The sequence below is a fragment of the Erinaceus europaeus genome, chromosome 7, assembly GCF_950295315.1.
Source record: "Erinaceus europaeus chromosome 7, mEriEur2.1, whole genome shotgun sequence".
In the NCBI taxonomy this organism is placed as follows: Eukaryota; Metazoa; Chordata; class Mammalia; order Eulipotyphla; family Erinaceidae; genus Erinaceus; species Erinaceus europaeus.
This window is the reverse complement of record NC_080168.1, coordinates 28,698,904-28,721,277: the sequence shown is the minus strand read 5'-3', so window position 1 is coordinate 28,721,277 and position 22,374 is coordinate 28,698,904. Positions and strand designations below refer to the sequence as shown.

The window sequence follows — 22,374 nt, the reverse complement described above, 5'->3', positions numbered from 1 at the left end:
TCTTTGTTTTTTTTCTTTTCAGTGGCAGGAAGTCTTAAAGCTTTGGATTATGAGAAACTCAACAGATAATTTAATTCTGTTCTCCTACTTCTGCCTGGATAAATCATTGCAGAAAAAAAATATATATGTATTAGCTGCCCTTGTCTTTCCTTCTAGAACAAAGTTTCCATAATCGTCCTTCATTATGAGACCTAGTGCCTCAGAAATCTCGGTTGATTGCAAACTAGATGGTTGTATTTAATTTACATAATCAAAGTTTTTTTTTTTCTTAGAAAGGAGATCTCTGAAAAGTGTTAGCTGGGTCAAAATAAAATTTGAAAAAATGTAAAGAGAAACATATGAATGGGACATAGGGTTGGGAGGGCAGCAAATGATTTCACTCACGTGATATAGAGAATATACAGCGGTTTAATGCATTTGTTCCCAATTCTGTAGCCAAGAACCTTGGAACACTCCCTGTCTATTTCTCTCATCTTCCCCCATTCTTGATCAGTTGCGTGTTTGTAAGCTGGTGTGTATGGACTGTCATAGAGAAGTAATATACTGTAATAGAGGACTTTCACTGGACTTCTGACAGGCTCTCAGTATAGTGGTCTCCTACATCTTAGTCCCACAACAAAACTATGGGGGTAAGTGGGCTGGGGAGATAACACAATGGTTAAGAAAAAAAAACAAAACAGAAAACTTTCATGCTTGAGGAACCAAAGGTCCCAGGTTCAATCTCCAGAGCCACCCTAAGAAGTCAGAGCTGAGCAGGATTCTGAAAAAGGGAAAAAGGGAAACAAACAAACAAAAAAAACCCATAGGGTTGATATTACTGTTATTCCTATTTAACAGATGGGAATACTGAGACTGTGAGAAGTCACACAGGTAGGGTTGGTATTCAAAGGCTGGCCACCCAAAGCTGCCTTCTGAGCTAGTGTATCCATATTACTAGAGCTATCATCTGCTGTTTCTTTAACTTTACTTTCTTTTATTTATTTATTTATTTATTATTACTTTTTTTTTTGCCTCTTCTTGCCATATGGTCACTTGCAGGTGCCAGGAGGGCAGTCAGGGAGAGAGAGCTTTCTGTGTCTTTAAATGTGAGCTGGATGTCTGACTTTTAGTCAATAGCCTCTGTCTGCCTGTCAGCCACCTCCCTCCCACTCCCTGTCCCCTCACCATCTTCTTCAAACTCCCTGCCAGCCCCCAACCACCTCACTGTCCATCTAGAATCCGAAGATGTGAGGGCCAGTAATAGAGTGTCAGCGGAAGTAATTGATTCCTCACACAGAGAGAATTCTGCTGCCTTCAGTGTCAATGGAGCTGAACCAGAGTCTTGGAGGGTGAGCGAGACATGTAAACAGTCCATGGCTGAGCTGTCAGAGTCAAGCTAGACACACCAGAGAGTGAGTGAGAGGGAAAACGGTGGAACAAATAATTGTTTTATTGCAAAAGGAAAGGAGTACATAATATTTCAGCCCAGGAATTGGCAGTTTGAAAGAAATAGCTGAGAGCTAAGAGCAAGAAGGAATCTTGATGCAGGTTTCAATGGAAGAGTTTTTCTTTGTCTCAAAAGTAGGAGGTTTCATTCCCCCCCTCCCCACCTCCTCCTCCCATTATCATCATTATTATCATTAAAATAATTACTGTAACAATTACAGTTGATGAGACCTCAGGTTTATAGAGCACCTTTCATCTAAAAGTTCAAAGTGATTTATCCATGTGTCATTCCTTTGAGAACAGTAGGAGGAGAAGAAAGTATTGTTATTATTATTATTATTTTTTTTTTTGGTCCAAACCACTGGGAAAACAAGGTCCAAGCAGATGCAGGATTCAGTCCAAGTTTAGAGGCAGACTGCTGGATTGAAGTGTAGGGTCACTGACTCTTTTCCAGGGGGTCTCTACTGATCACCTGGACCCTTAATCTTTGTGTGACCCCCATAGCTGATCCCTGGCACTGATCTTCCCTCCCACACCATTGGGCAGGCCCTGCTGGACACTACAGTTTGGTGACCAGCCAGCCAACAACTCCTGGTGCAACATTAAGTGGCCAGTCATGAGTACAGGATAAATAAAAGTCCTCTGAGATCTGACTCACACTATTCCCATCCTGCTAGAAGACTTACTGCAATCTGGTTCCCCTTTTGGTAAAAGCTGTGTCCTTCCTAGACACATTTCTTCCTGCTCTTGGGAACCTCCTAGCCAAGAGACCCTAATATTCCAGAACATTCTCTGCTCCCACTCCCAACAAACCTCAGTCAGTTGTTTCAGAACAGGGAGGAGCGTTTCTGCGCTTTCACAGGCATCATATTGAGCAGGCCTGAGTCTCTCAAGGTGCCTTCTGAATGCAGCCATGGAGGCTGGCGTGGTTACCAAGTGGTGGTTAGGGAGGCGGAAGCTATTCCAATTGACTGGCCACTGAGTGCTATATTCAGAATCTCCACCCTGGCGTGGCAGCAGCTCCTCCCTGTTTGGTGCTTGGACATTAGTGCAGGCCCGTCATTTCCACACCACGTTTTTTTCCCTCTCTTTTATTATTATTATTTTATTTACACAGTGGTGATAGCTTTGCCCTTGGAGCCAGGAGAAACTGAGCTCTGTAGCTGAAGCTCTGAATGAATGAAATCCAAGGCCAGGCCCACCATACCTACTTCTAAGCTGTCCCCTGCTTGCACTTCTGCTTGACATGCCTTTCTGACAAGTCTCACATTTTCCAAGTTTTGTCACGAAGGTTGGATGCCGGCAAAGGGATACAAGAAAATGACGGGGAGCCTGGAAGAGCGTAAAGAACTTCCTTAGGGTAGTGATTGATTCCCAGGTGCCCAGGACACTTCGTTCCTAGCAGGCTTCCATTTTTTGGACAGATGGAGAGGCTATGATTCGCTGTCACAATTAGACCTTCTGGGAGTCAGGGTTAGTGAGCGTGTGTCCCTGAGGGAACCATTTGCCAGGCCAAGTGCAGAGAGGCTGCCAACACATGAGGCCACAGAATGATGTACCCTTGACTTTCCCTCAGAGCGTAATCTCCGTTCCCATGTATGAGGTGAGGCAGACAGGCACATGAGCTCAAGGAATCTAGTTCAACTCTGGTTAGGTTAGTCTCTAGTCCAGCTGGAGTTCACCCTCACTTGCTAGTGACTGAACATAAACGGGGGGCTACAGCTACCTACATTCTACTCTGTCATCATTACAAAATGTTAGCAACTGGATGGGAGGGCGATCAGGCTGCGACATCCGTCACCCCACTAATCGCCAGGGTTGATCCAGCTGATCTGGCTGGCTAGGCGGGTGTCCCCTCCCTCCCTCACCGCTCCATGTTTGTCCCTCACAAAGAGGACGGCCTTCCCCAAATAGAGATGACCGGTCTTAGGTGGAGGGTGTACAAGTAGCTGCGCTCCCCTGCTAGAACCTCCAAACAAGCTCTCAAAATGTTGGCAACAGGGTACTTTAAAGTGACCTGTTATACTTGCTAGGACAGAGAGAAATTTAGAAGAGAGGGACAGAGAAAGATAGACACCTGCAGCCCTGCTTCATGAAGCATCCCCCCCTGCAGTTGGGCAGTAGAGGCTTGAACCCAGGTCCTATAGGCATATTCATAGGTGTAGTTACCCAGGTGCACCACTGCCCAGCCCTCAACAGTGAGGATTTTTATAGGTGTATAGGACAGACAGGCAATGCAGCTGGCCTGGGAGGGGACATAGTAGGTAGAGCACCACTTAGCAATCATGAAGTCCCAAGTTCGATCTATGGCGTCACCTCTGACAGAGTTATGCTTTGGTTCTTTGTCTCTTTTTTAGAACCAGGGGTGGGGGTGGGGTGGGGGGAGAAAGAAAGATAGTTTTGCAGTCATGCTGAACATGACCTGCCCCCAAACCTTGAGCTTCACATTGGCACCGGTTGCCTGGAAAATCATTCCTTAGATAAGCAAACAACGTTCCATCCAAGTCAGCCTCCAGATTGTTTATTGGTCCAGGAGCTGAGAGGATCTGTGGCCATACAGCCTCAGGAATGCGCCTTGCTGGGGAGCCTGGTCATTGGGGGAAGCCGTACTTAGCCAGAGTCTCAGGGAGAAGTTGGTGGAGGCTTTGTTCTTTGCCCTTCACCCTCTGAAAGTTCATCTGCAGTGAGACTCATCAGACACCCTGTCTGGAAGTGGCCCCCTCCCTCACTTTTGTGCAGCGTTCTTGGCAGCCTGCTCTGTGAGGAACAATGAGATCGCCAGGGCCCTCTCCATCATCCCAGGGCTCCTGCAGAAAAACAACCAACAATTATAAATAGATGTTATTTTGTAGTTTCCATTTTCTTGCCTGCAAGGTTTTTTGGAATAATTCCTCCCGTTTGTTTTGGGTTGTTCTCTTTGCATACTTCCTTTGCTGGGTGGTCAGATTTCCTCCCTGCTAAAGAGCCCTAGTGACCCTGGCTGTGAGGAGGTTTCAAATAAGCTCCAAATATTAGAGGCTTGTAGTGGGGAGAAATGAAAGAAGAAGATGAAGCTGTGAACTGTTGCTGTTAAAAAGGCACCAGATACCAATGTCAGTACACAAACAAATGGGGCATCAGGGCCCTTGCTGTTGGAATCATTTAAGGTAGAGAAGAAAGAATAGAATAGTAATAATAGCGGCAACAACAAGTAACATTTGCTTATTGAGCAATTACTATGTGTCAGGCACTGTGCAGAACTGGGTGACATGCTTCTAACAAATTATGGTAATCTGAGCATCTAGCTGTTCAGAAGCTCTCAGTGGAAAGGGGTTGGTTTTGGTGTTTGTTTGTTTGTTTTTTACTTTAAAAATTTTATAATATTTATTTATAAAGTGCAAAGATTGACAATACCATAGGATAAGAGGGGTATAATTCCACAGTTCCCACCACCAAAACTCCTTATCCCATCCCCTCCTCTGATAGCTTTTCTATTCTTTTTTTAATTTTATTTTTTTATTTGTAAAAAGGAGACATTAACAAAACCATAGGATAAGAGGGATATAACTCCACACAGTTTCCACCACCAGAACTCCTTGTCCCCTCCCCTTCCCTAATAGCTTTCCTATTCTTTATCCCTCTGGGAGTATGGACCCAAGGTCATTGTGGGATGCAGAAGGTTGAAGGTCTGGCTTCTGTAATTGCTTCCCCGATGAACATGGGTGTTGACTGTTCAATCCATACTCCCAGCCTGCCTCTCTCTTTCCCTAGTAGGGTGGGGCTCTGGTGAAGCAGAGCTCCAGGACACATTGGTGGGGTCATCTGCCCAGGGAAGTCCGGTCAGCATCATGCTAGCATCTGGAACCTGGTGGCTGAAAAGAGAGTTAACATACAAAGCCAAACACATTGTGATCAACCATGGACCTAAAGGCTGGAATAGTGCAGATGAAGAGTTGGGGGTTCTCCATTTTGTAGATAGCTAGTAGGCATATTTTAGTTAAATTCCAAAGGTCCTGTGGCTATACTAGTTTTTTTTGTTGTTGTTGTTGTTTTTTTGCCAGAGCCTGAAATCTGATATGCAGGTGGATCCAAGTTATTGTCTGGGGAGATGATGTCATGGCTGGGAAAAGAACCAGAAAGCTGGATCAGGGAAGAAAGTAGCTCACTAATATGGGAAAGGGATAGAAATATTGTTGACTGTAAACCCCATCGATTTGATTTGGTCTGGGGCCCATATTCAGCTTAGGAGCCTTTTTGACCTCTGCATCCCTGTAGATCTGAGCTCGCATTCTCTGGTCATGAGTAGGAACATTCCAAGCTGCCCAAATATCAGGACCCTTCTTCTTCAGGTGTAGCATAGAGTATGTTATCCATTCTCCCTTCGGAAGATAGAACACTCTCTACCGTTGTTGATCCAAGTTGAGGCAAGGTCCTATGGAGGACAAGGGGCTGGTTTTGAACCCACCCTAGCAGACTGGCTCTAGACCCTGAGGTCAGAAACCAGAAACAGAAGTGAAACATCAAAAATGCAAGTGACTGAAGTACTGTTGATGGAGTTGGTACAGGGGGGAGGATTTTAGAAAGCACCCTCCTGAGCTCTTCGGGAGAAGGGAATGCCTCGAAACTGTCTATAAGTGTGAATTTTCCTTTTTTTTTTTTTTTTTTTATTGCCACCAGTGTTATCACTGGGTCTTGGTGCTTGAACTACTAATCTGCAGCTCCCTGGACCATGTGCCCCCATTTTCTTTCTTTGTTATTAGCTATGCTGTGGCAGAGAGAAATTGAGAGGGGAGAAGGAAACAGAGTGAGAGATGAAAAGACATCTACAGACCTGCTTCACCTCTCTTGAGGCATCCTCCCTACAGATAGGAAGAGGGGGCTCGAACCCAGGTCCTTGCATATGGTATCATGTGCACTCAACCAGGTGTGCCACCACCTCCATGACTTTCCATTTCATCCTGACATTGTCAGTTTCCAAAGTGCTGTGTATATTCCTTCCTCCCTCCCTTCCTTCCTTCCTTCCTCCCTCCCTTCCTTCCTTCCTTCCTTCCTCCCTTCCTTCCTTCCTTTCTCTCTTTTTCTTTCTCTCTCTCTTTCTTTATTTCCTTCTTTCTTTCTGTCTTTCTTTCTTTCCCACTAGGGTTACCTCTTGGTTATTACTGCTCCTGATAGCTATACCCCATCTACAACTCCCCCCACCGCCCTTTTTCTATGAAGAGAAATTGAGAGAGAGGCAAAGATAGAGAGGAAAAGAGAGAAACCACTTGAAGCAGTTTCACTGCTTATGAAGCTTCCCCCCTGTAGGTGGAGACCAGGGCTTTGCACCAACATAGCCACCTGTGTGCTCCGCCGGGTGTGCCTCTGCCTGGCCCCCATGTATGAAGTTCTCCTATCATCCTGTTTTGTAATACATGGATAATAACAAGAATAGCTGATGTCTCCCAGGCACTAATGGAGTCACTAGCATTGTGCCAGGTTGGCAGCTACCATTGCCATCCTTATTGTAGGTGAGGGTTGTTATTATTTCCTTTTTATAGATGAAGAAAGTGAAACTCTGAGTGGATAAGTGCCTTGCCTGTAGTCATGCCGCTAGTGAGTTCTGGAAACTAGGTCTGTCTAGAAAGTCCATGCACTGGAACTGGCAAAATAGCTCTCTTAAGAGGGTCCCTGCTTTGTGATGTGGGTAACACAAGAACAAGGTTCAAATCCATAGTATACAATGAGAGAGTATCTATGGTCCTAGATAAGGCTTTGATGTTGTAGTGTCTGTCTTTGTCTGTCTATCTGAAAAAGTCAGGCTGCACAATGAAGTCCAGCCAAGGGAGAAAAAATAAAATAAAATCCCATGCTTTATATTCAGAGTAAACACCCACATAAAAATATTTCTGCACAGGGAGTCAGGCTGTAGCACAGCGGCTTAAGCGCAGGTGGCGCAAAGCACAAGGACCGGCATAAGGATCCCGGTTCGAACCCCGGCTCCCCACCTGCAGGGGAGTCGCTTCACAGGCGGTGAAGCAGGTCTGCAGGTGTCTATCTTTCTCTCCTCCTCTCTGTCTTCCCCTCCTCTCTCCATTTCTCTCTGTCCTATCCAACAACAAAGCAACGTCAACAATGGCAATAATAACCGCAACGAGGCTGCAACAACTAGGGCAACAAAAAGGGGGAAAAAATGGCCTCCAGGAGCGGTGGATTCATGGTGCAGGCACCGAGCCCAGCAATAACCCTGGAGGGAAAAAAAAAAAGAATATGTGCTCTAGACGATACCTCACAAGCTTATAAATGCACAAGAGGCTGTCTTCTCACTCGATGGACCATATGTTCACATATGAGTGTATGTGTGCTTATAAAAATACTTCACTTTCAAAAAAATTAATATACTACCCATCTGAAAATTTACAAGGTAGAAATTGACTAGGCAAACCTTGAAACTATGAATTCTTACTGTGCTACTGCTTCCATTGGCGATTTGTCCATTAATTTTGGCAAACCCCACACGCTTTGTTTAAACAGAACAGTGAAATACAAAGAGCAAGATTCTGCTAGGTCTCTGAGATATCACACAATCTCTTTATACCTGGTGCCTTCTCATAATACTGTGTTGTAGCAGTGTGGCTATTCCTTTGCTCTTAGATCTTTTAAAAATTTTTAGAATGGTTTTCTTTTTTATTTACTGGGTAGAGATAAGTCTAGAGGAAATGAAGAGATAGAAAAGGAGGAGAGAAAGGACACACCTGCAGCACTGCTTTACTACTCATGAAGTTTTCCCCCTGTAGGCGGGGACTGGGGGTTTGAACCCAGGTCCTTGATCTTGGTAAAGCATTTACCCTACCAGGTGTATCACTGACTGGCCCATCTTTGCTCTTAGATCTTCATTCAGTAATGAGACAAAGGAAGGGAAGGGTAGAATCTATGTATCTGGGAGATATCTGAGTTTTAAGCATCCCTCTGGCATCTCCTCATCATGTGACTTTGGGTAGATCACTTACCCTCTGTGAGTACTAGTTACAGCATCTGCAAATGAATGCGAATCATAATGGGAGAATAAAATGAAGTAATAACTAAACCAAGGACCTAATCCATGGTAAATGCTCAGAAAATGTGATCATTTGCCTTTGCTGCTATACCCGATTCTTATACCAATGGAAAGGAGAAATTCAAGGAAATGCTATTTGCTTCTTAAAAATTTAGACCTGAGGGAGTCGGGTGGTAGCGCAGTGGGTTAAGCGCAGGTGGCACAAAGTGCAAGGATCAGCATAAGGATATTGGTTTGAGCCCCCGGCTCCCCATCTGCAGGGGAGTCACTTCACAAGCAGTGAAGCAGGTCTGCAGGTGTCTATTTCTCTCTGTCTTCTCCTCCTCTCTCTGTTTCTCTCTGTCCTATCCAACAACAACAACATCAGTAATAACTACAACAATAAAACAAGGGTAACAAAAGGGAAGAAATAAATAAATAAATAAACATTAAACAAAAATCTAGACCTGAGTAGTTCAGAAGGAGGTGCAGTTGATAAAAAAGCACTGGACTTTTCAAGTATGAGCTCCTGAATTCAATCCCCGGCAGCACATGTACCAGATTGATGCCTGCTTCTCTCTTTCTTCTCCTATCTTTCTCATTAATAAATAAATAAAATCTTTTTAAAGAAGTCTTTAGGGGCCAGGCAGTGGTGCACCTGGTTAATCACACACACTACAGTGTGCAAAGACCTAGGTTCAAGTCCCTGGTCCTCACCCGCATGGGGAAAGCTTCACAAGTGGTGAAACAGAGCTGCAGCTGTCTCTCTCTGTTTCTCTCCTTTTCTCTTTCCCCCACCCCCTCTCTATTTCTCTCTGTCTCTATCCAATAATAAATAAATAAAATTTTTAAAAAAATGAAAAAAGAAGTCTTTAAAAAAAACCTGGACCTGAGTCTCTCTCTCTCTTTCTCTCTCTCTGTCTCCCTCCCTCCCACCCCCCTCATACATACACATACACACACTTTATTTCTTTCATTCAAATAAATTAGTAAATAAAATCCGGACCTGGCAGCAGGCTGATTTCTCCATAAAGGCTGATGTCACTACTGAACCTAACAAGTAGGCAGACTGACTTGACCAGAGACTCCAGCACAGTTAGACCTTTCAATTTCTTGTGTCTCCAGTGACTTCCTCTTGGGGAAGCTGTGCATGACAGTGGAGACTTTTGCCTCCTTCTTTCCACTGCAGGTTTTAATGTAAAGGATTAATAAGACACTGTTTGTAGATGTCTTTGAGCTTCCATGGAAGAAAGGCACTCCAGGAGGTGATAAATTCTCTGGCCTGGATAATCTACTCATGAAATATGGAACTTTGAAAGTGTGAGAAAAATCTCAAATCACTTTGACAGCATTTTAATTATAGTTGATTTGTTTGCCGCTAATAGTGAAAATGCTGTCAGCATGATTTGAGATGTTTTTTTTTTCCACTCAAAATGTTGTATTTTGTGTTTTTTTTTTTTTTTTTTGAGTCACAAGGCACCATTTTCATTTCCAGATATAACCAGAATTAGCTCAGTGAATGTGTTGAGCACAAAGGCAACATGTGTAAAACAGACCAAACCTATTGGTCCCCTTGGAAAGCACCCCTATAGATGGCCTTCTTCCGAGCTTGTAGCACCTCAAGTTCTTCATTGCATGTATTCCCTTAACAAAGAGATGGAGTCCTCCTTCTGTGCCAGACACCAGCAAGTGGGGTACATTCAGTACTAAAAAGTGAGGTCTCTGCCCTCATGGCGCCAGCTGGCCAGTGCTGGAAACAGATCTTAAACAAATTAGCAAATATATCTTGGGGCTGAGCAGCAGTGAACCTGATAGAACACATGTGTTGGGAGTTGGGCAGAACCTCACAGCAGGTTAAGCGCATGTGGCGTGAAGCCCAAGGACCTGCATAGGGATCTCGGTTTGAGCCCCTGGCTCCCCAGCTCCCCACCTGCAGGGGAGTCGATTCATAGGTGGTGAAGCAGGTCTGCAGGTGTCTTTCTCTCCCCTTCTCTGTCTTCCCCTCCTCTCTCCATTTCTCTCTGTCCCATCCCACAATGACGACATCAACAACAATAATAACTACAACAACAATAAAAACAACAAGGGCAACAAAAATGAAATAACTACATAAATAAGTATTTAAAAACAAAGAACACACGTGTTATAATGCACAAGGATCTAGGTTCAAGCCCGCAGCCCTCACCTGTAGTTGGAATGCTTTGCAATTACTGAAGCTGTGCTGCAGGTGTCCCTCTCCCTCTCTCTCCCTTTCTGTCTTCCTCTTCCTCCTCATTTTCTCTCTGTCCCTTTCACATGAATGAGTTAATTAGCCTATTAATTAGTTAAACAAATGAGGGAGTGCCTGGGCAAGCACACACATTACCTACCATGTGCAAGGACCCGGGCTCAAGCCCCCTGGTCCCCACCTGCAGGAGGGAAAGTTCGATGAGTGGTAAAGCAGAGCTGCAGGTGTCTCTCTGTCTCTGTCCCTATCTCCCTCTCCCTTGTCAATTTCTCTCTACCCAATAATAAATAAACAGACAAATGAGCAAGCATATTGACAAGACATTTTATGAGAATGGCAGGGAAGCAGTAGGTGGACAGCATCTAAGCTGAGGACCCAGCCCATCTTTAAACGTGTAGTACATATGCCATCTGAGAGTGGGCATCTGCATGGTGACACCAGCACTCAGACCTGAAGAATGAGAGAGTACCAACAGGTATGGGGGAAAAGCCAACAGTGTGTATTGCAGGTAGAAGAAAGAACAGGTTCAAAGGCCCAGAGTCTGGAACTAACTTCTGTAAACTGTGATGTCCTAAGCATTTTATGATGCCAGTAGAAACAAAAGAAGGCATCCTTTGGTTGGCAATGGTAATGGTGTTACGACTTGGGCTGGCACAGGTGCCTCCAAGTACGTACCCAAATCCTGTAGAATGGGCACAGTGCTTTTCTTCAGAATAATCAAGCCTCTACCTATGCCACGGAAACCTCCTCACAGGCTATGCAGCATCCATGCAGGTAGTCTTTGGAAGGGGCTACATGTTAAGCTGCCCGCAGGAAGGGTGTGGCAGGCTCAGTTGGCTGCCCCAGACTTCGGTGCCCTGCTGGGAAGTGTCAGGCACAGAGAGAGTTATGGAAACCAGGAAGCCTCTTTTCATGTTAGCTGGTGATGATTGAGAGAGACAAGACTGTTGCTTTTTTTTTTTTTTTCCTATCTCTCCTGTGGATTCTTAAAATTAATTCTACCGTCAAGATTCCCACGCCCCAAATGTGGGTTTGGGTAGAGAAACTGAGACTTTGAAGTCAAGGAAGAAAGTACAAACAGCATTCTCCAGACAAATGCTCAACCTGCAGATGTAGATCTATGAGGAGCAATGTAAGAGGCACATAGGGAACCACGAGAGAGAGAGAGAGAGAGAGAGCTGAGAGCAGAGAGGGCTACTGCAGCCTTGGGAAATAAATAAATGCTCATGTTTGCACTTTGAAAAGATTTTTTTTTTTCATTTGAGAGAGATTCTGCATCATGAAATGCAAACACAATAGTTAATGTATTTGTTAAGTTTCTTTCCGGAAAATTAATAATGACTTCCAAGAGCAGCTTTTCAGGTTATCCTACTTGGCAGTCATTGAGGGTGAGCTCTGACTCTGTATCCCAGATGTCTTTACCAAACCAATGTTGGGTATTAGACGCTAGATGCAAAGCCAGCTTTATTTCAAGGCCACAAACTTCCTAAGCCTCTATGAGCTCTTCACAAACGAACCTGACAATGTTGAAATTTCTAAGGAGATTTTCTTCTGCTGGAGTAAATTCCTAATAATATATGTATACTCCTCAAATTAATCAGTCACACAGGAGGTAAATGAGACATTCTCTGTCAAGTCAGCATGTCATTTGCAGTTCTTCTTCTAGCGTTTGCCCTTCTTCTGTAGCCAGTCAACAGCGTCAGGTTGAGCCTGATGTAAAATTTCGAGACCTCCTTTGAATCTGGAGAGGTGGCAGTCGTTGACTATGTGGGACATAGTCTGTCTGTAGCCACAGGGGCAGTTCGGGTCATCTCTGGCTCCCCAGCGATGGAACATAGCAGCGCACCGGCCATGGCCTGTTCGATAGCGACTGAGGAGGGCCCAATCATAACGTGCTAGGTCAAAGCCGGGTTGACACTTGCAGGGGTCTGTGATGAGGTGTTTGTTCTTGACCTCAGCTGACTGCCAACTCTGTTTCCAAGAGACTGGAACAGAGAAGTTCAGTGTAGGCATAGGGGACCAGATTGGGTGATGAGACGTCAAGCGTTGGACAGGGTGGGCGAAGATATCCGCGTATATTGGCAGGTCCAGTCGAGCGTAGACGTGGGAAATGAACTTAGATGATGCCGCATCCTGACGAATATCTGGCGGGGCGATGTTGCTAAGAACTGGCAGCCATGGAACCGGGGTGGAACGGATGGTTCCAGAAATTATCCTCATGGAGGAATATAATTTGGAATCGACCAAGTGGACATGGGGGCTACGGAACCATACTGGGGCACAGTATTCTGCAGTGGAATAGCATAATGCCAGAGATGATGATCGTAGTGTGGAAGCGCTCGCACCCCATGAGGAGCTGGCCAGTCTCGCAATGATGTTATTCCTCGCGCCCACCTTTGCTGCAGTTTTTATGAGATGTTCGTGAAATGACAGAGTGCGATCGAGAGTAACGCCAAGATAGACTGGCTGGGCTTCATGCCGGATTCTCGTATCGCCAAGCTGCACATTAAGCTCACGCGAGGCCGAGGCATGGTGTAAGGACACACATTTACAGTGTGTCCTTTACACAAAAGCCCAGCCAGAAGACCTTGTAGTTAACAGAGGCTGGACCACGGGACACACAGCCCAGAGAGATAAGGAAGGGTGGTGAGTTTACCACCCAGTTATAACTGTAGGCTGTTTCTTCCTCAAGTCAACCTGTTAGAAGAATCCAAGTTTTTTGTTGTTGTTGTGATGTTGTTGTTTGTTTTTTGAGAAAAACTTGCTTGACAAAAGGATACACCAGTTGGGCTAACTCGGAGAGAAAATTTCCTAATACAGTTGTTTCACATGAACCTTTTTCAGAAATGTACCCCATCACTGTCTGTATATGTAGAAAATGTGAGAATATCTTGTTGGCTGAAAGAGTTACCCAGAAAAGGATTTGGAACAGCATAGCCATCAAGTAAATTGAGGCAACCTTAGAGCGATGGCACGTGGTGAGCAGTCCTGCTTCATTGCTGATTCTGTTAATCCCCTAAATTAATCCATGGGTAATTACCCAGGCAGAAAAAAACCCTCCCACGTCAGATGGAACAAGCCAGTCCATTGCTAGGGCCTCTCCTTGTGCTACCTAGAGAAACTACTAACACAAAGACTAGACAGAGATCGATAGATAGATAGATAGATAGATAGATAGATAGATAGATAGATAGATAGATATTGTTGTTGCCCTGGTGCCTTTCTGGTGTCCCTAATACAGTGTGTCCTCTTCAGTCCTCACTGCAATTCTGTATGATGCATGCTATTTACTCTTCCATCTGCTAACCTGTGAGAGCTGGATTAGTTTTCTCTTCTACTTTGAAAGAAAATATTAATGAAAGCAGTACTATTTTATATGTTTTTGCTTTATTAAAGAAAGCAGGCTCATCACAAACAATTCAGTTAATAGAAGCAAGTATAAATTACCAATTATCCCACCATTCATGGAACCTATTATCATTAATACTTTAGTGCACATATGAAATGTCTGAAAGACATTCTTCTGTGAGACCACACACACACACACACACACACACACACACACACACACACATTTGAAAACAGCCTTAAAAAATAAATCTTGGGGAGGGTAAATAGCATAATGGTTATGCAAAGAAACAAGTGATGAAGCAGGGCTGCAGGTGTCTCTCTGTCTCTTACTCACTACCTCTTCCTCCTCTCTCAATTTCCCTGTCTCTATCCAATAATAAATTTAATTTTTTCCCTTTTGTTGCCCTTGTTGTTGTAGTTATTATTGTTGTTACTGATGTCATCATTGTTGGCTAGGACAGAGAGAAATAGAGGAGGGGAAGACAGAGAGGGAGAGAAAGATAGACACCTGCAGACCTGCTTCACTGCCTGTGAAGCGACTCGCCTGCAGGTGGGGAGCCGGGGGCTCGAACCAGAATTCTTACACGGGTCCTTAACCTGCTGCACTTCCCTCCAACCCCTTAAATTTAATTTTTTTGGGAGTTGGGCGTAGCTCAGCGGGTTAAGCGCAGGTGGCGCAAAGCACAAAGATCGGCATAAGGATCCCCGTTCGAGCCTCCGGCTCCCCACCTGCAGGGGAGTTGCTTCACAGGTGGTGAAGCAGGTCTGCAGGTGTCTATCTTTCTCTCCCCCTCTCTGTCTTCCCCTCCTCTCTCCATTTCTCTCTGTCCTATCCAACAACAATGACAGCAATAACAACAACAATGATAAACAACAAGGGCAACAAAAGGGAAAATAAATAAATAAACAAATGTTAAAAAAAAATTTTAATTTAAATTAAAAAAAAATACAGAATCACAGTTAATACTTACCAGGCACACACCCACTGACTGCCAGGCTGCGTACTGGCACTATATAGGTTGTGCTAGTCACTTAAATTTCACAGCCTTAGGAGAAAGGCTCCACTATCCCTATTTTATTATAATTTTCCTTGTTTCTGAGACTTAAGAAAGGTTAACTTGCCCAGAGGCACCCAGCTAATATGACTGCCAGGGATCCGAGCCCATACTGGGGGGATTTCTTAGCCCCTGACCCTGCATTCACCACTCTGGGTGATTAGTGTCAGTCAGCTTCTGAATGCTGGTGACGGTGCTTCTCAGCCTTTGCACATGTGGTGATAGACATCACTGTTACTCAGTTAAGTCTGACTGTCCAGCAGTGTGGAGACAGCAAGGAGGGGTTTTCCAGACACTTTGGGGATTTCCTTTGAGCAGAAATGTGTGTGTGTTTCCCCTTCACTTTTGTTTTGGATGTGAGAAAGCATGATTTCAAAGTTGACATCATCACCCACAGTGAAGTCATAGACCTAAAGAGATTTTCTGCACTGGGACACATGTCTCCAGATCTCCTGGGGTGGGCTGTGTATGTGGAGGTGGGGTGGTCAGTATTGTTTTCTTTTTACCAGAAAATTGCTCAGCTCTGGCTTATGGTGGTAGGGGGATTGAACCTGGGACTTTGGAGCTTCAGGTAAGAGAGTCCCTTTGCAGAACCATTATGCTGTCTACCCTGCCCTCAGTACACGAGAGAGGTTGATAGCAGTTTGGTATAGCAATTTGAAAGGAGCCAGCAGGGATGAAGTTTTCTATCTCACCAGTTATGTGACAGAGTTTTCACTGGGAACCCAGGGACAGAGATAGCACAAACATGGCACAAAATGGTGAAATTACCAGGGCACAAGCAAGGTTGGAAGTGGGTGTGTGCGTGCACAAATAAAGGGTCTGGTGTGTATGTGAGTACTCTCAGGAGCCTAGGTTAGGATGTCCTCGCAGTGTCTTTCTCCAACTGCAGGCCAGTGTGTTTGGAATGAGACCTCTCACTGAGCCTGACTGTTCTGTGCTCAGAGATGCCGACCCCCTGAAGATACACTCCCCCCACACACTTTTGGAAAGGTTTTTATTGCCTTATCTAATATGATGCTGATTCATTTGTAAAAAGTGTTGTTGACTAGACACCGCTGATGTGAACTGCGTAGAGTCATCTCAAGGGAGAGAAGTGGCTCGTGGTTGAGGAGACTTTGTCACTAATAATTAAAGAGATGGGAAGATCACTCAAGAGAAAACAAACAGGAGGTGGGGCAGGACAATAAATAAATGACTCTGAAACATTCTCCACTGTGCCTGGCTCTGGGCCTTTCACAACACATCACACACTCACACACTCACTCACACACACTCACTCAGACACACACTCACTCAGACACACACTCACTCACACACACTCACTCAGACACACACTCACACACTCACTCACACACACTCACTCAGACACACACTCACAGACACACTCACACACATTCACACACGCACACACACACTTTCATTCCACCTTCAGTCTAATCCTCTATAGTATTTTTGTCTTCATGTGTAAGATAAAGAACTTGATGTTCAAAGGGGTTAAGTTACTTGCAGTGACACAGAGCTTGGGAGAAAAGACTCAGATTTAGAGAGATCATAATGGAAATAAAAATGGTACCACAGAGGAAAGAAAACATTTGTTTTGAGATATTTGAAAGAATGATGCCACTGCTCTTATGTGAGTAAGAGATAAAAGTCCTTAAAATCTAACCATCCACTGAGGTGCTCATTCTCTCTGGAGCTTTCAGATAGCAAGACAACTTGCTCTGTCTCCCAGTCCATAGCAGCAAAGGGACATGTATCTGCAACTGAAAGGCAGACTTGTGAATTAGAGGAAGAGGATGGTCCTTCACATCTCCTTAGAGTGACCCCTTCTCCTCACCTAGGTATGACTTCATTGAAATTCGAGATGGGGACAGCGAAGCCGCAGACCTCCTAGGAAAGCATTGTGGGAACATCGCCCCCCCCACCATCATCTCCTCAGGCTCTGTGCTGTACATCAAATTCACCTCTGACTATGCCCGGCAGGGGGCAGGCTTCTCCCTGCGCTATGAGATCTTCAAGACAGGTCAGTGTGGTCATGGCAGGGAGGGGCGAGTGGGAGCTGGGCATGGCAGGGAAGATGGGCCACCACCATTTGTGTCTGGCCTGGATGTAAGGACTTTGTAAGGCAACTGGACCATCCTTGTGCTTAGAGACAGAGCCAGTGGGCTGGGACGGGTGGAAAGGGTTACAGTCCTATCCAACCTGTGCACGGTGATGAGGAAAGAGGTGAGCCTGGAGGCAGGCACCCCAGATGAAGGCCAGAGTAAGTTACCATCGACCCCAGAGGGCAACTTGCAGGCTGAGTGTGGCCCAGAAGGCAGACAGCATTGCTTGGCATACTGAAAGAGCAAGAGTACCCTGGGGGCGGTAGTGGCACACCTGGTTAAGCACAGGTGTTACAGTGCGCAAGGACCCGGGTTCAAGCCTTCTGTCCCCACCTACAGAGGGAAAGCTTCACAAGCAGTGAAGCAGGGCTGCAGGTTGTCTCTCTCTTCTTCTCTCCTCCTTCCCTCTCAATCTCTGGCTGTCTCTAGCCAGTAAAGAAATATAATTTAATTTTTTTTAAAAAAGAGTACCAAACAAACAGAGAAACACTTTGAAAGAACTTGATTTTAATCACAATAATCTTCCATTGGGAAAAGCACAGATTGGTTTAACTTCTTCCCAATCACTTTTTGGTTTAATATTGCCTTTCTGTGGAGTTTCATGGGATGACAGGATATCATCTTCAGTGTTTTAGAGTCTCTAAGAATGGTGCTATGAAACACACACATACACACACACATACACACACACACACGATCAGGTGCAAAAGCTTTTGATTTCAAAGAGATGCCTAGAAATTCCCCTTGCTGTTTCATGGCAATACTCTACCCATTGAGCTCTATCCATTGGATCCCTAAATCCAATAAAACTGCTCTCCCTGAGAAGCAATGGAAAAGAAGCTGAAATAGAAGCAGAGAATGTTATACTTCTTTGAAGCTGACTTCATGCTTTCCGTTAGGACACTCTGAGATTATCTGAGTTCCTGAGATTCCAAGCCAATGCTTATTCCCATAACTGGGCAGAGTGTCTTCACTTATGTGCTCTGAGCAGCCAGCATATCCTTCCTTCCTATGTGTGAACTCACAGTTCTGAGGCTGAGGTTAAGAGAAGCTTATGCTCCAATTCTCTCCTCACCCCCGGCCTTCTCCCCCACCTCCGTGGTTCCTACTGCACTCTGTAGGCAAGTTCTCTCTGTAGCAACCTGAGCTCCAACTTGTGAACAGAGTTTGGTGAAAAGGGAGGCTGTCAGCCTTGTCATCGAGAGGCCCAAGACTGGCGCCTGTTGAATTCAGTGTGAGGGGAACTATTCATATATATTTTCTCTTTCACTAAGCAATTCTTGAAAGGAAGTGGTAGCTGCTGAAAGCGCTTTTTATATCCCCTCCGTCTAAATATTTGCCTGATTTGTCTGCCTGAGAACAAGAATGTAGAATCCAATGAGACTTTCTGGTGAGCTGGAGCCAGAGCCTTACCTGTCACAGGGCACAAGAACAAGAAGACCTAGTGACTACAGGATCTCATGACCCTGACTCTGTCATGTCACAGGGACTCGCAGATTGTGTCTCTGGGCTGATGTGATGTGAAAATCCCAAATAATTCATTGTGTATTCCCTTGATCCTTGTGAAGAAGGTGCCATCCTCTCTGCTGGAGAGTAGTGAGAAGAGAAAAAAGAGAGAAAGGACAAAGCAGAGTACTTACTCTCTTCTAGTAGGGAGACCCTGAGTATGTACCAGATGGACAATGAATATATATATATACATTTGTATATGTAAATTGAAATCTGGGACAGAAAGAATAAGTGCTAGACAAAGGTTTGATTAACAAAGGGTTAATAAAATATCAGTAGTAGTAGGAGGAGTAATAGTAGCAGGAGTAGTAGTATTAGGAGTAGGAGTAGTAGTAATAGTAGGAGGAGTAATAGTAGGAGTAGGAATAATAGTAGGAGGAGTAGGAGTAGTAGTAGTAGAAGTAGGAATAATAGTAGGAGGAGTAGGAGTAATAGGAGGAGTAATAGTAGCAGGAGTAGGAGTAATAGGAGGAGTAATAGTAGCAGGAGTAGTAGTAATAAGAGTAGGAGTAATAGGAGGAGTAATAGTAGCAGGAGTAGGAGTAATAGGAGTAGGAGTAATAGTGGGAGGAGTAATAGTAGTAGGAGGAGGAGTAATAGTAGTAGGAGTAGTAGAAGTAGTAGTAATAACAAATGAGGGAATAAGTGGAAGCTCTGGGAAGTCTGTCAGATAACAAGGTCTCCAAAGCTAAAGCTGTCACTCAGCTTCACTGTAGTGACTGGAAGAACAACTCCAAGCAAGGACTTCCAAAGGAGCTGTCCATAGCACCTGACAACTAGAGTGCACAAGGCCATCACAGCTCCTCCTCTCAGTTTCTTGCCTCCTAACTTAGTATTTCTCCAAAAGGTGACCCAACATTCTCCAGAAAGCCACCCGCCCCCCAAAATAAGTGAGTGTTGACTGTACCCACCGTGCAGATTGGAAGGGACACAATTCAAAGAGAAAACACACATGAAGGTGCCATTCTAAGAAAACACTGAAGTAGGGTTTGGGATGAGGCTGCACAACTGTGGATCACCTAGAAGCAATCATTCCAGTCATAAACAAAGAAATAAATAATAGTAATAATAAGGTGGCTTGGCTGTAGAAATTTGTGGCAGCTGACTGGGGGTACCTGTGGAATAAAGACAAAGGTTATTGTTGTGGGAGAGATTGCCCTGCCAAGAACAGCTATAGTTCTAGGGAATGTCAGAAGGAAAAAAGAAGAAGGAGGAGGAGGGGGGGGGAGGGGGAGGGGGAGGAGGAGGAGAAGGAGAAGGAGAAGGAGAAGAAGAAGAAGAAGAAGAAGAAGAAGAAGAAGAAGAAGATGATGATGATGATGATGATGGTGGCCACTCCAGCTGCCGCCATGCCCATAGAATGAGCTGCTCTCAGCTTGGAGAGTCAACCCGCTCTATAACACATAACATACAGAATTCAAAGCAGGGAAGTTCAAGAAGAAGGACTTTTTTCCAGGAGCCATGTCCTGTACCCACATTTTCATTGTTGGAGTCCTGAGAGAAAATACACAAAGTGTACATCATCCACAGAACATGAAAGAAATGCTGGAGCATGCTGAAGAAATCCAAACAAACACAACTATGTTGATGAGCCAGATTCATAAAGAGAAAGAAGAGGTAACTGTAAACACACATAAATACCCCTACAGTGAGAAGCCTTTCACAGCACCCCCTGTCCTGGAAGGATTCTGTGGTCGGGTTCTACCCACAGACATAAACCCACAATTGGGCTACAGACAGGGGATGTGGCTGGAGGGTTTATGTCTCCCCTGAATGAAGTGGTTTATAAAAGAGTCTATATGTTACCAGTGTGTCAGCTTACAAAAGGGGCAAACCAAAACAACTCGAACACTTTAAAAGATCACAAATCACCAAATCAGAAGCAGAACAGAGAATGGAATTTTAAAATAACTTTAAAAGTAATATTGAAACCAATTCACTGGGGAAAAAAAAAGTGGGGAACTTATTTTATTTGGCTCTTTGATGCACCTCTTAACCAGAGTTTCGAGATCAAGTTTTCTTTTCTGATTCCCAGAGACATTTCAGAAACTGAAATCTCTGGGGTTCATTCACAAATAGAGAAAACCTGGAATATCCCCAGCTCCCACTTTCTGAATTCAAGAACTCCATTCACCTTCAGGGCTCAGGCCAAGCTCAGCCTTGGGTAAAGCCACTCTGCTTTCAGTAGATTTTTTTTTTTTTTTTTTGCCTGTAGATTCTTCTTCCGCTTAGAGAGTTTACTGTAAAGTTTATGGGGGGAAAGCAGAGTGGACTGTTTCCTATCTGAGGCCTTCAGTATGAAATTATTCATCACAGCTTCTCTGAACCATCATAGTACTGGCTGACCCTGAGTATTTATTTTTTCTGAGCTATTATGTTAAATCTCTAATCTTTTGAGCACCTTGCCAAAAAGAATCTTAGACTAGGTGAACAAGGCTCAGCTCTTGTCCCCAGAATGGTCATTCTTTTCAGAGATCTCTTCTCCCATGTTGGATTCAGCCTTCTGCTTTCTGACACTTTCACCAGTCCACACAATGAGATGTCACAGTTACAGGTGTCTGATTGTAACAGACAGGCTTGATTTTTTTTCCTGCATAAAAGTAAAATAAATAAATAAATCTTTTTTTAACCTTAATATCAGCCAGAGGATATGCCCCATTTATGGTCATATGGCTTTTTTCTTTCTTTTTCATTCTTTTCTTTTTCTTTCTCCTTTTTTTCTTTCTCTTTTCCTAGTGTCTAAGATTAAAAAACCCACTCCAATCCAATGCAAGTTTTCAGGACCCTGGAAGTTTGTGGGCTCTTTAGATTCTTTTTTTTTTGTATATTTATTTATTTATTCCCTTCTGTTGCCTTTGTTCTTTTTTTTTAATTGTTGTAGTTATTATTGTTGTTGTTATTGATGTCATTGTTGGATAGGATAGAGAGAAATGGAGAGAGGAGGGGAAGACAGAGAGGGGGAGAGAAATATAGACATCTACAGACCTACTTCACCATTTGTGAAGCGACCCCCCCTTGCAGGTGGGGAGCCGGGCTCTAACCGGTACCCTTACACTGGTCCTTGTGCTTTGCGCCATGTGCGCTTAACCCACTGTGCTACCGCCCAACTCTTGACAAAATAAGTATTTTATTTTTCTTCTTTATTTGATAGGACAGACAGAAATTGCTAGGGGAGGAGATGAGAGGACAGGACAGGACAGGGGAGGAGAGGAGAAGAGGGGGGAGGGGAGGGGAGGGAGGTGGTCTTTATATTCTTAGATTCTTCAGGTCCCTCTTGGGGCTTGACCATTGTGAAAGCTCCTGTCCCTGTGGATGGAAGAACCAAAGAAAGATGCCACCATAAATTCCCCACTCCCTGCAGTGGTGGGCATGGAGAGGATTCCCTTAGCCTATCCTGGGAATGACAATAGAGCAAACTCATCTTGGAGGGATGGTCAGATGCCTTTTCTAGCCCTGGAAACAAGTTGTGAATAGAGAATTAATTTCCTAGGGCTAAGTGGCCCACATGAATAAAGCTACCCGGCTGCCATAAACCCTAACCTTTTCAAAATCCCTCTCGACCCCCTGAAGATCTGCCTGCTGGCTTGGCTTTGCCAAAATGCCTCAATTGGGACCACAGAGGAGGCCCTCAGGAGTGGGGGACTGATCTGACCTGGGGGTGAACAAACCAGCTCTTCTCTCTGGGGCTGACTTCCCAGTGGGTGGCCC

At 44.5% G+C, this 22,374-nt stretch overlaps 1 protein-coding gene across 2 annotated transcripts in view; it reads left to right on the top strand.

The window, feature by feature from the left end:
* Positions 1-22,374, top strand: part of NRP2 (neuropilin 2) — a 143,530-nt gene that overhangs the window by 28,358 nt on the left and 92,798 nt on the right. For both annotated transcript variants that reach the window (XM_007520196.3, XM_007520199.3), the window contains exon 3: positions 16,894-17,075. In XM_007520196.3, the coding sequence (XP_007520258.1) occupies positions 16,894-17,075 (182 nt within the window). The remainder of the gene's footprint in view (positions 1-16,893; positions 17,076-22,374) is intronic.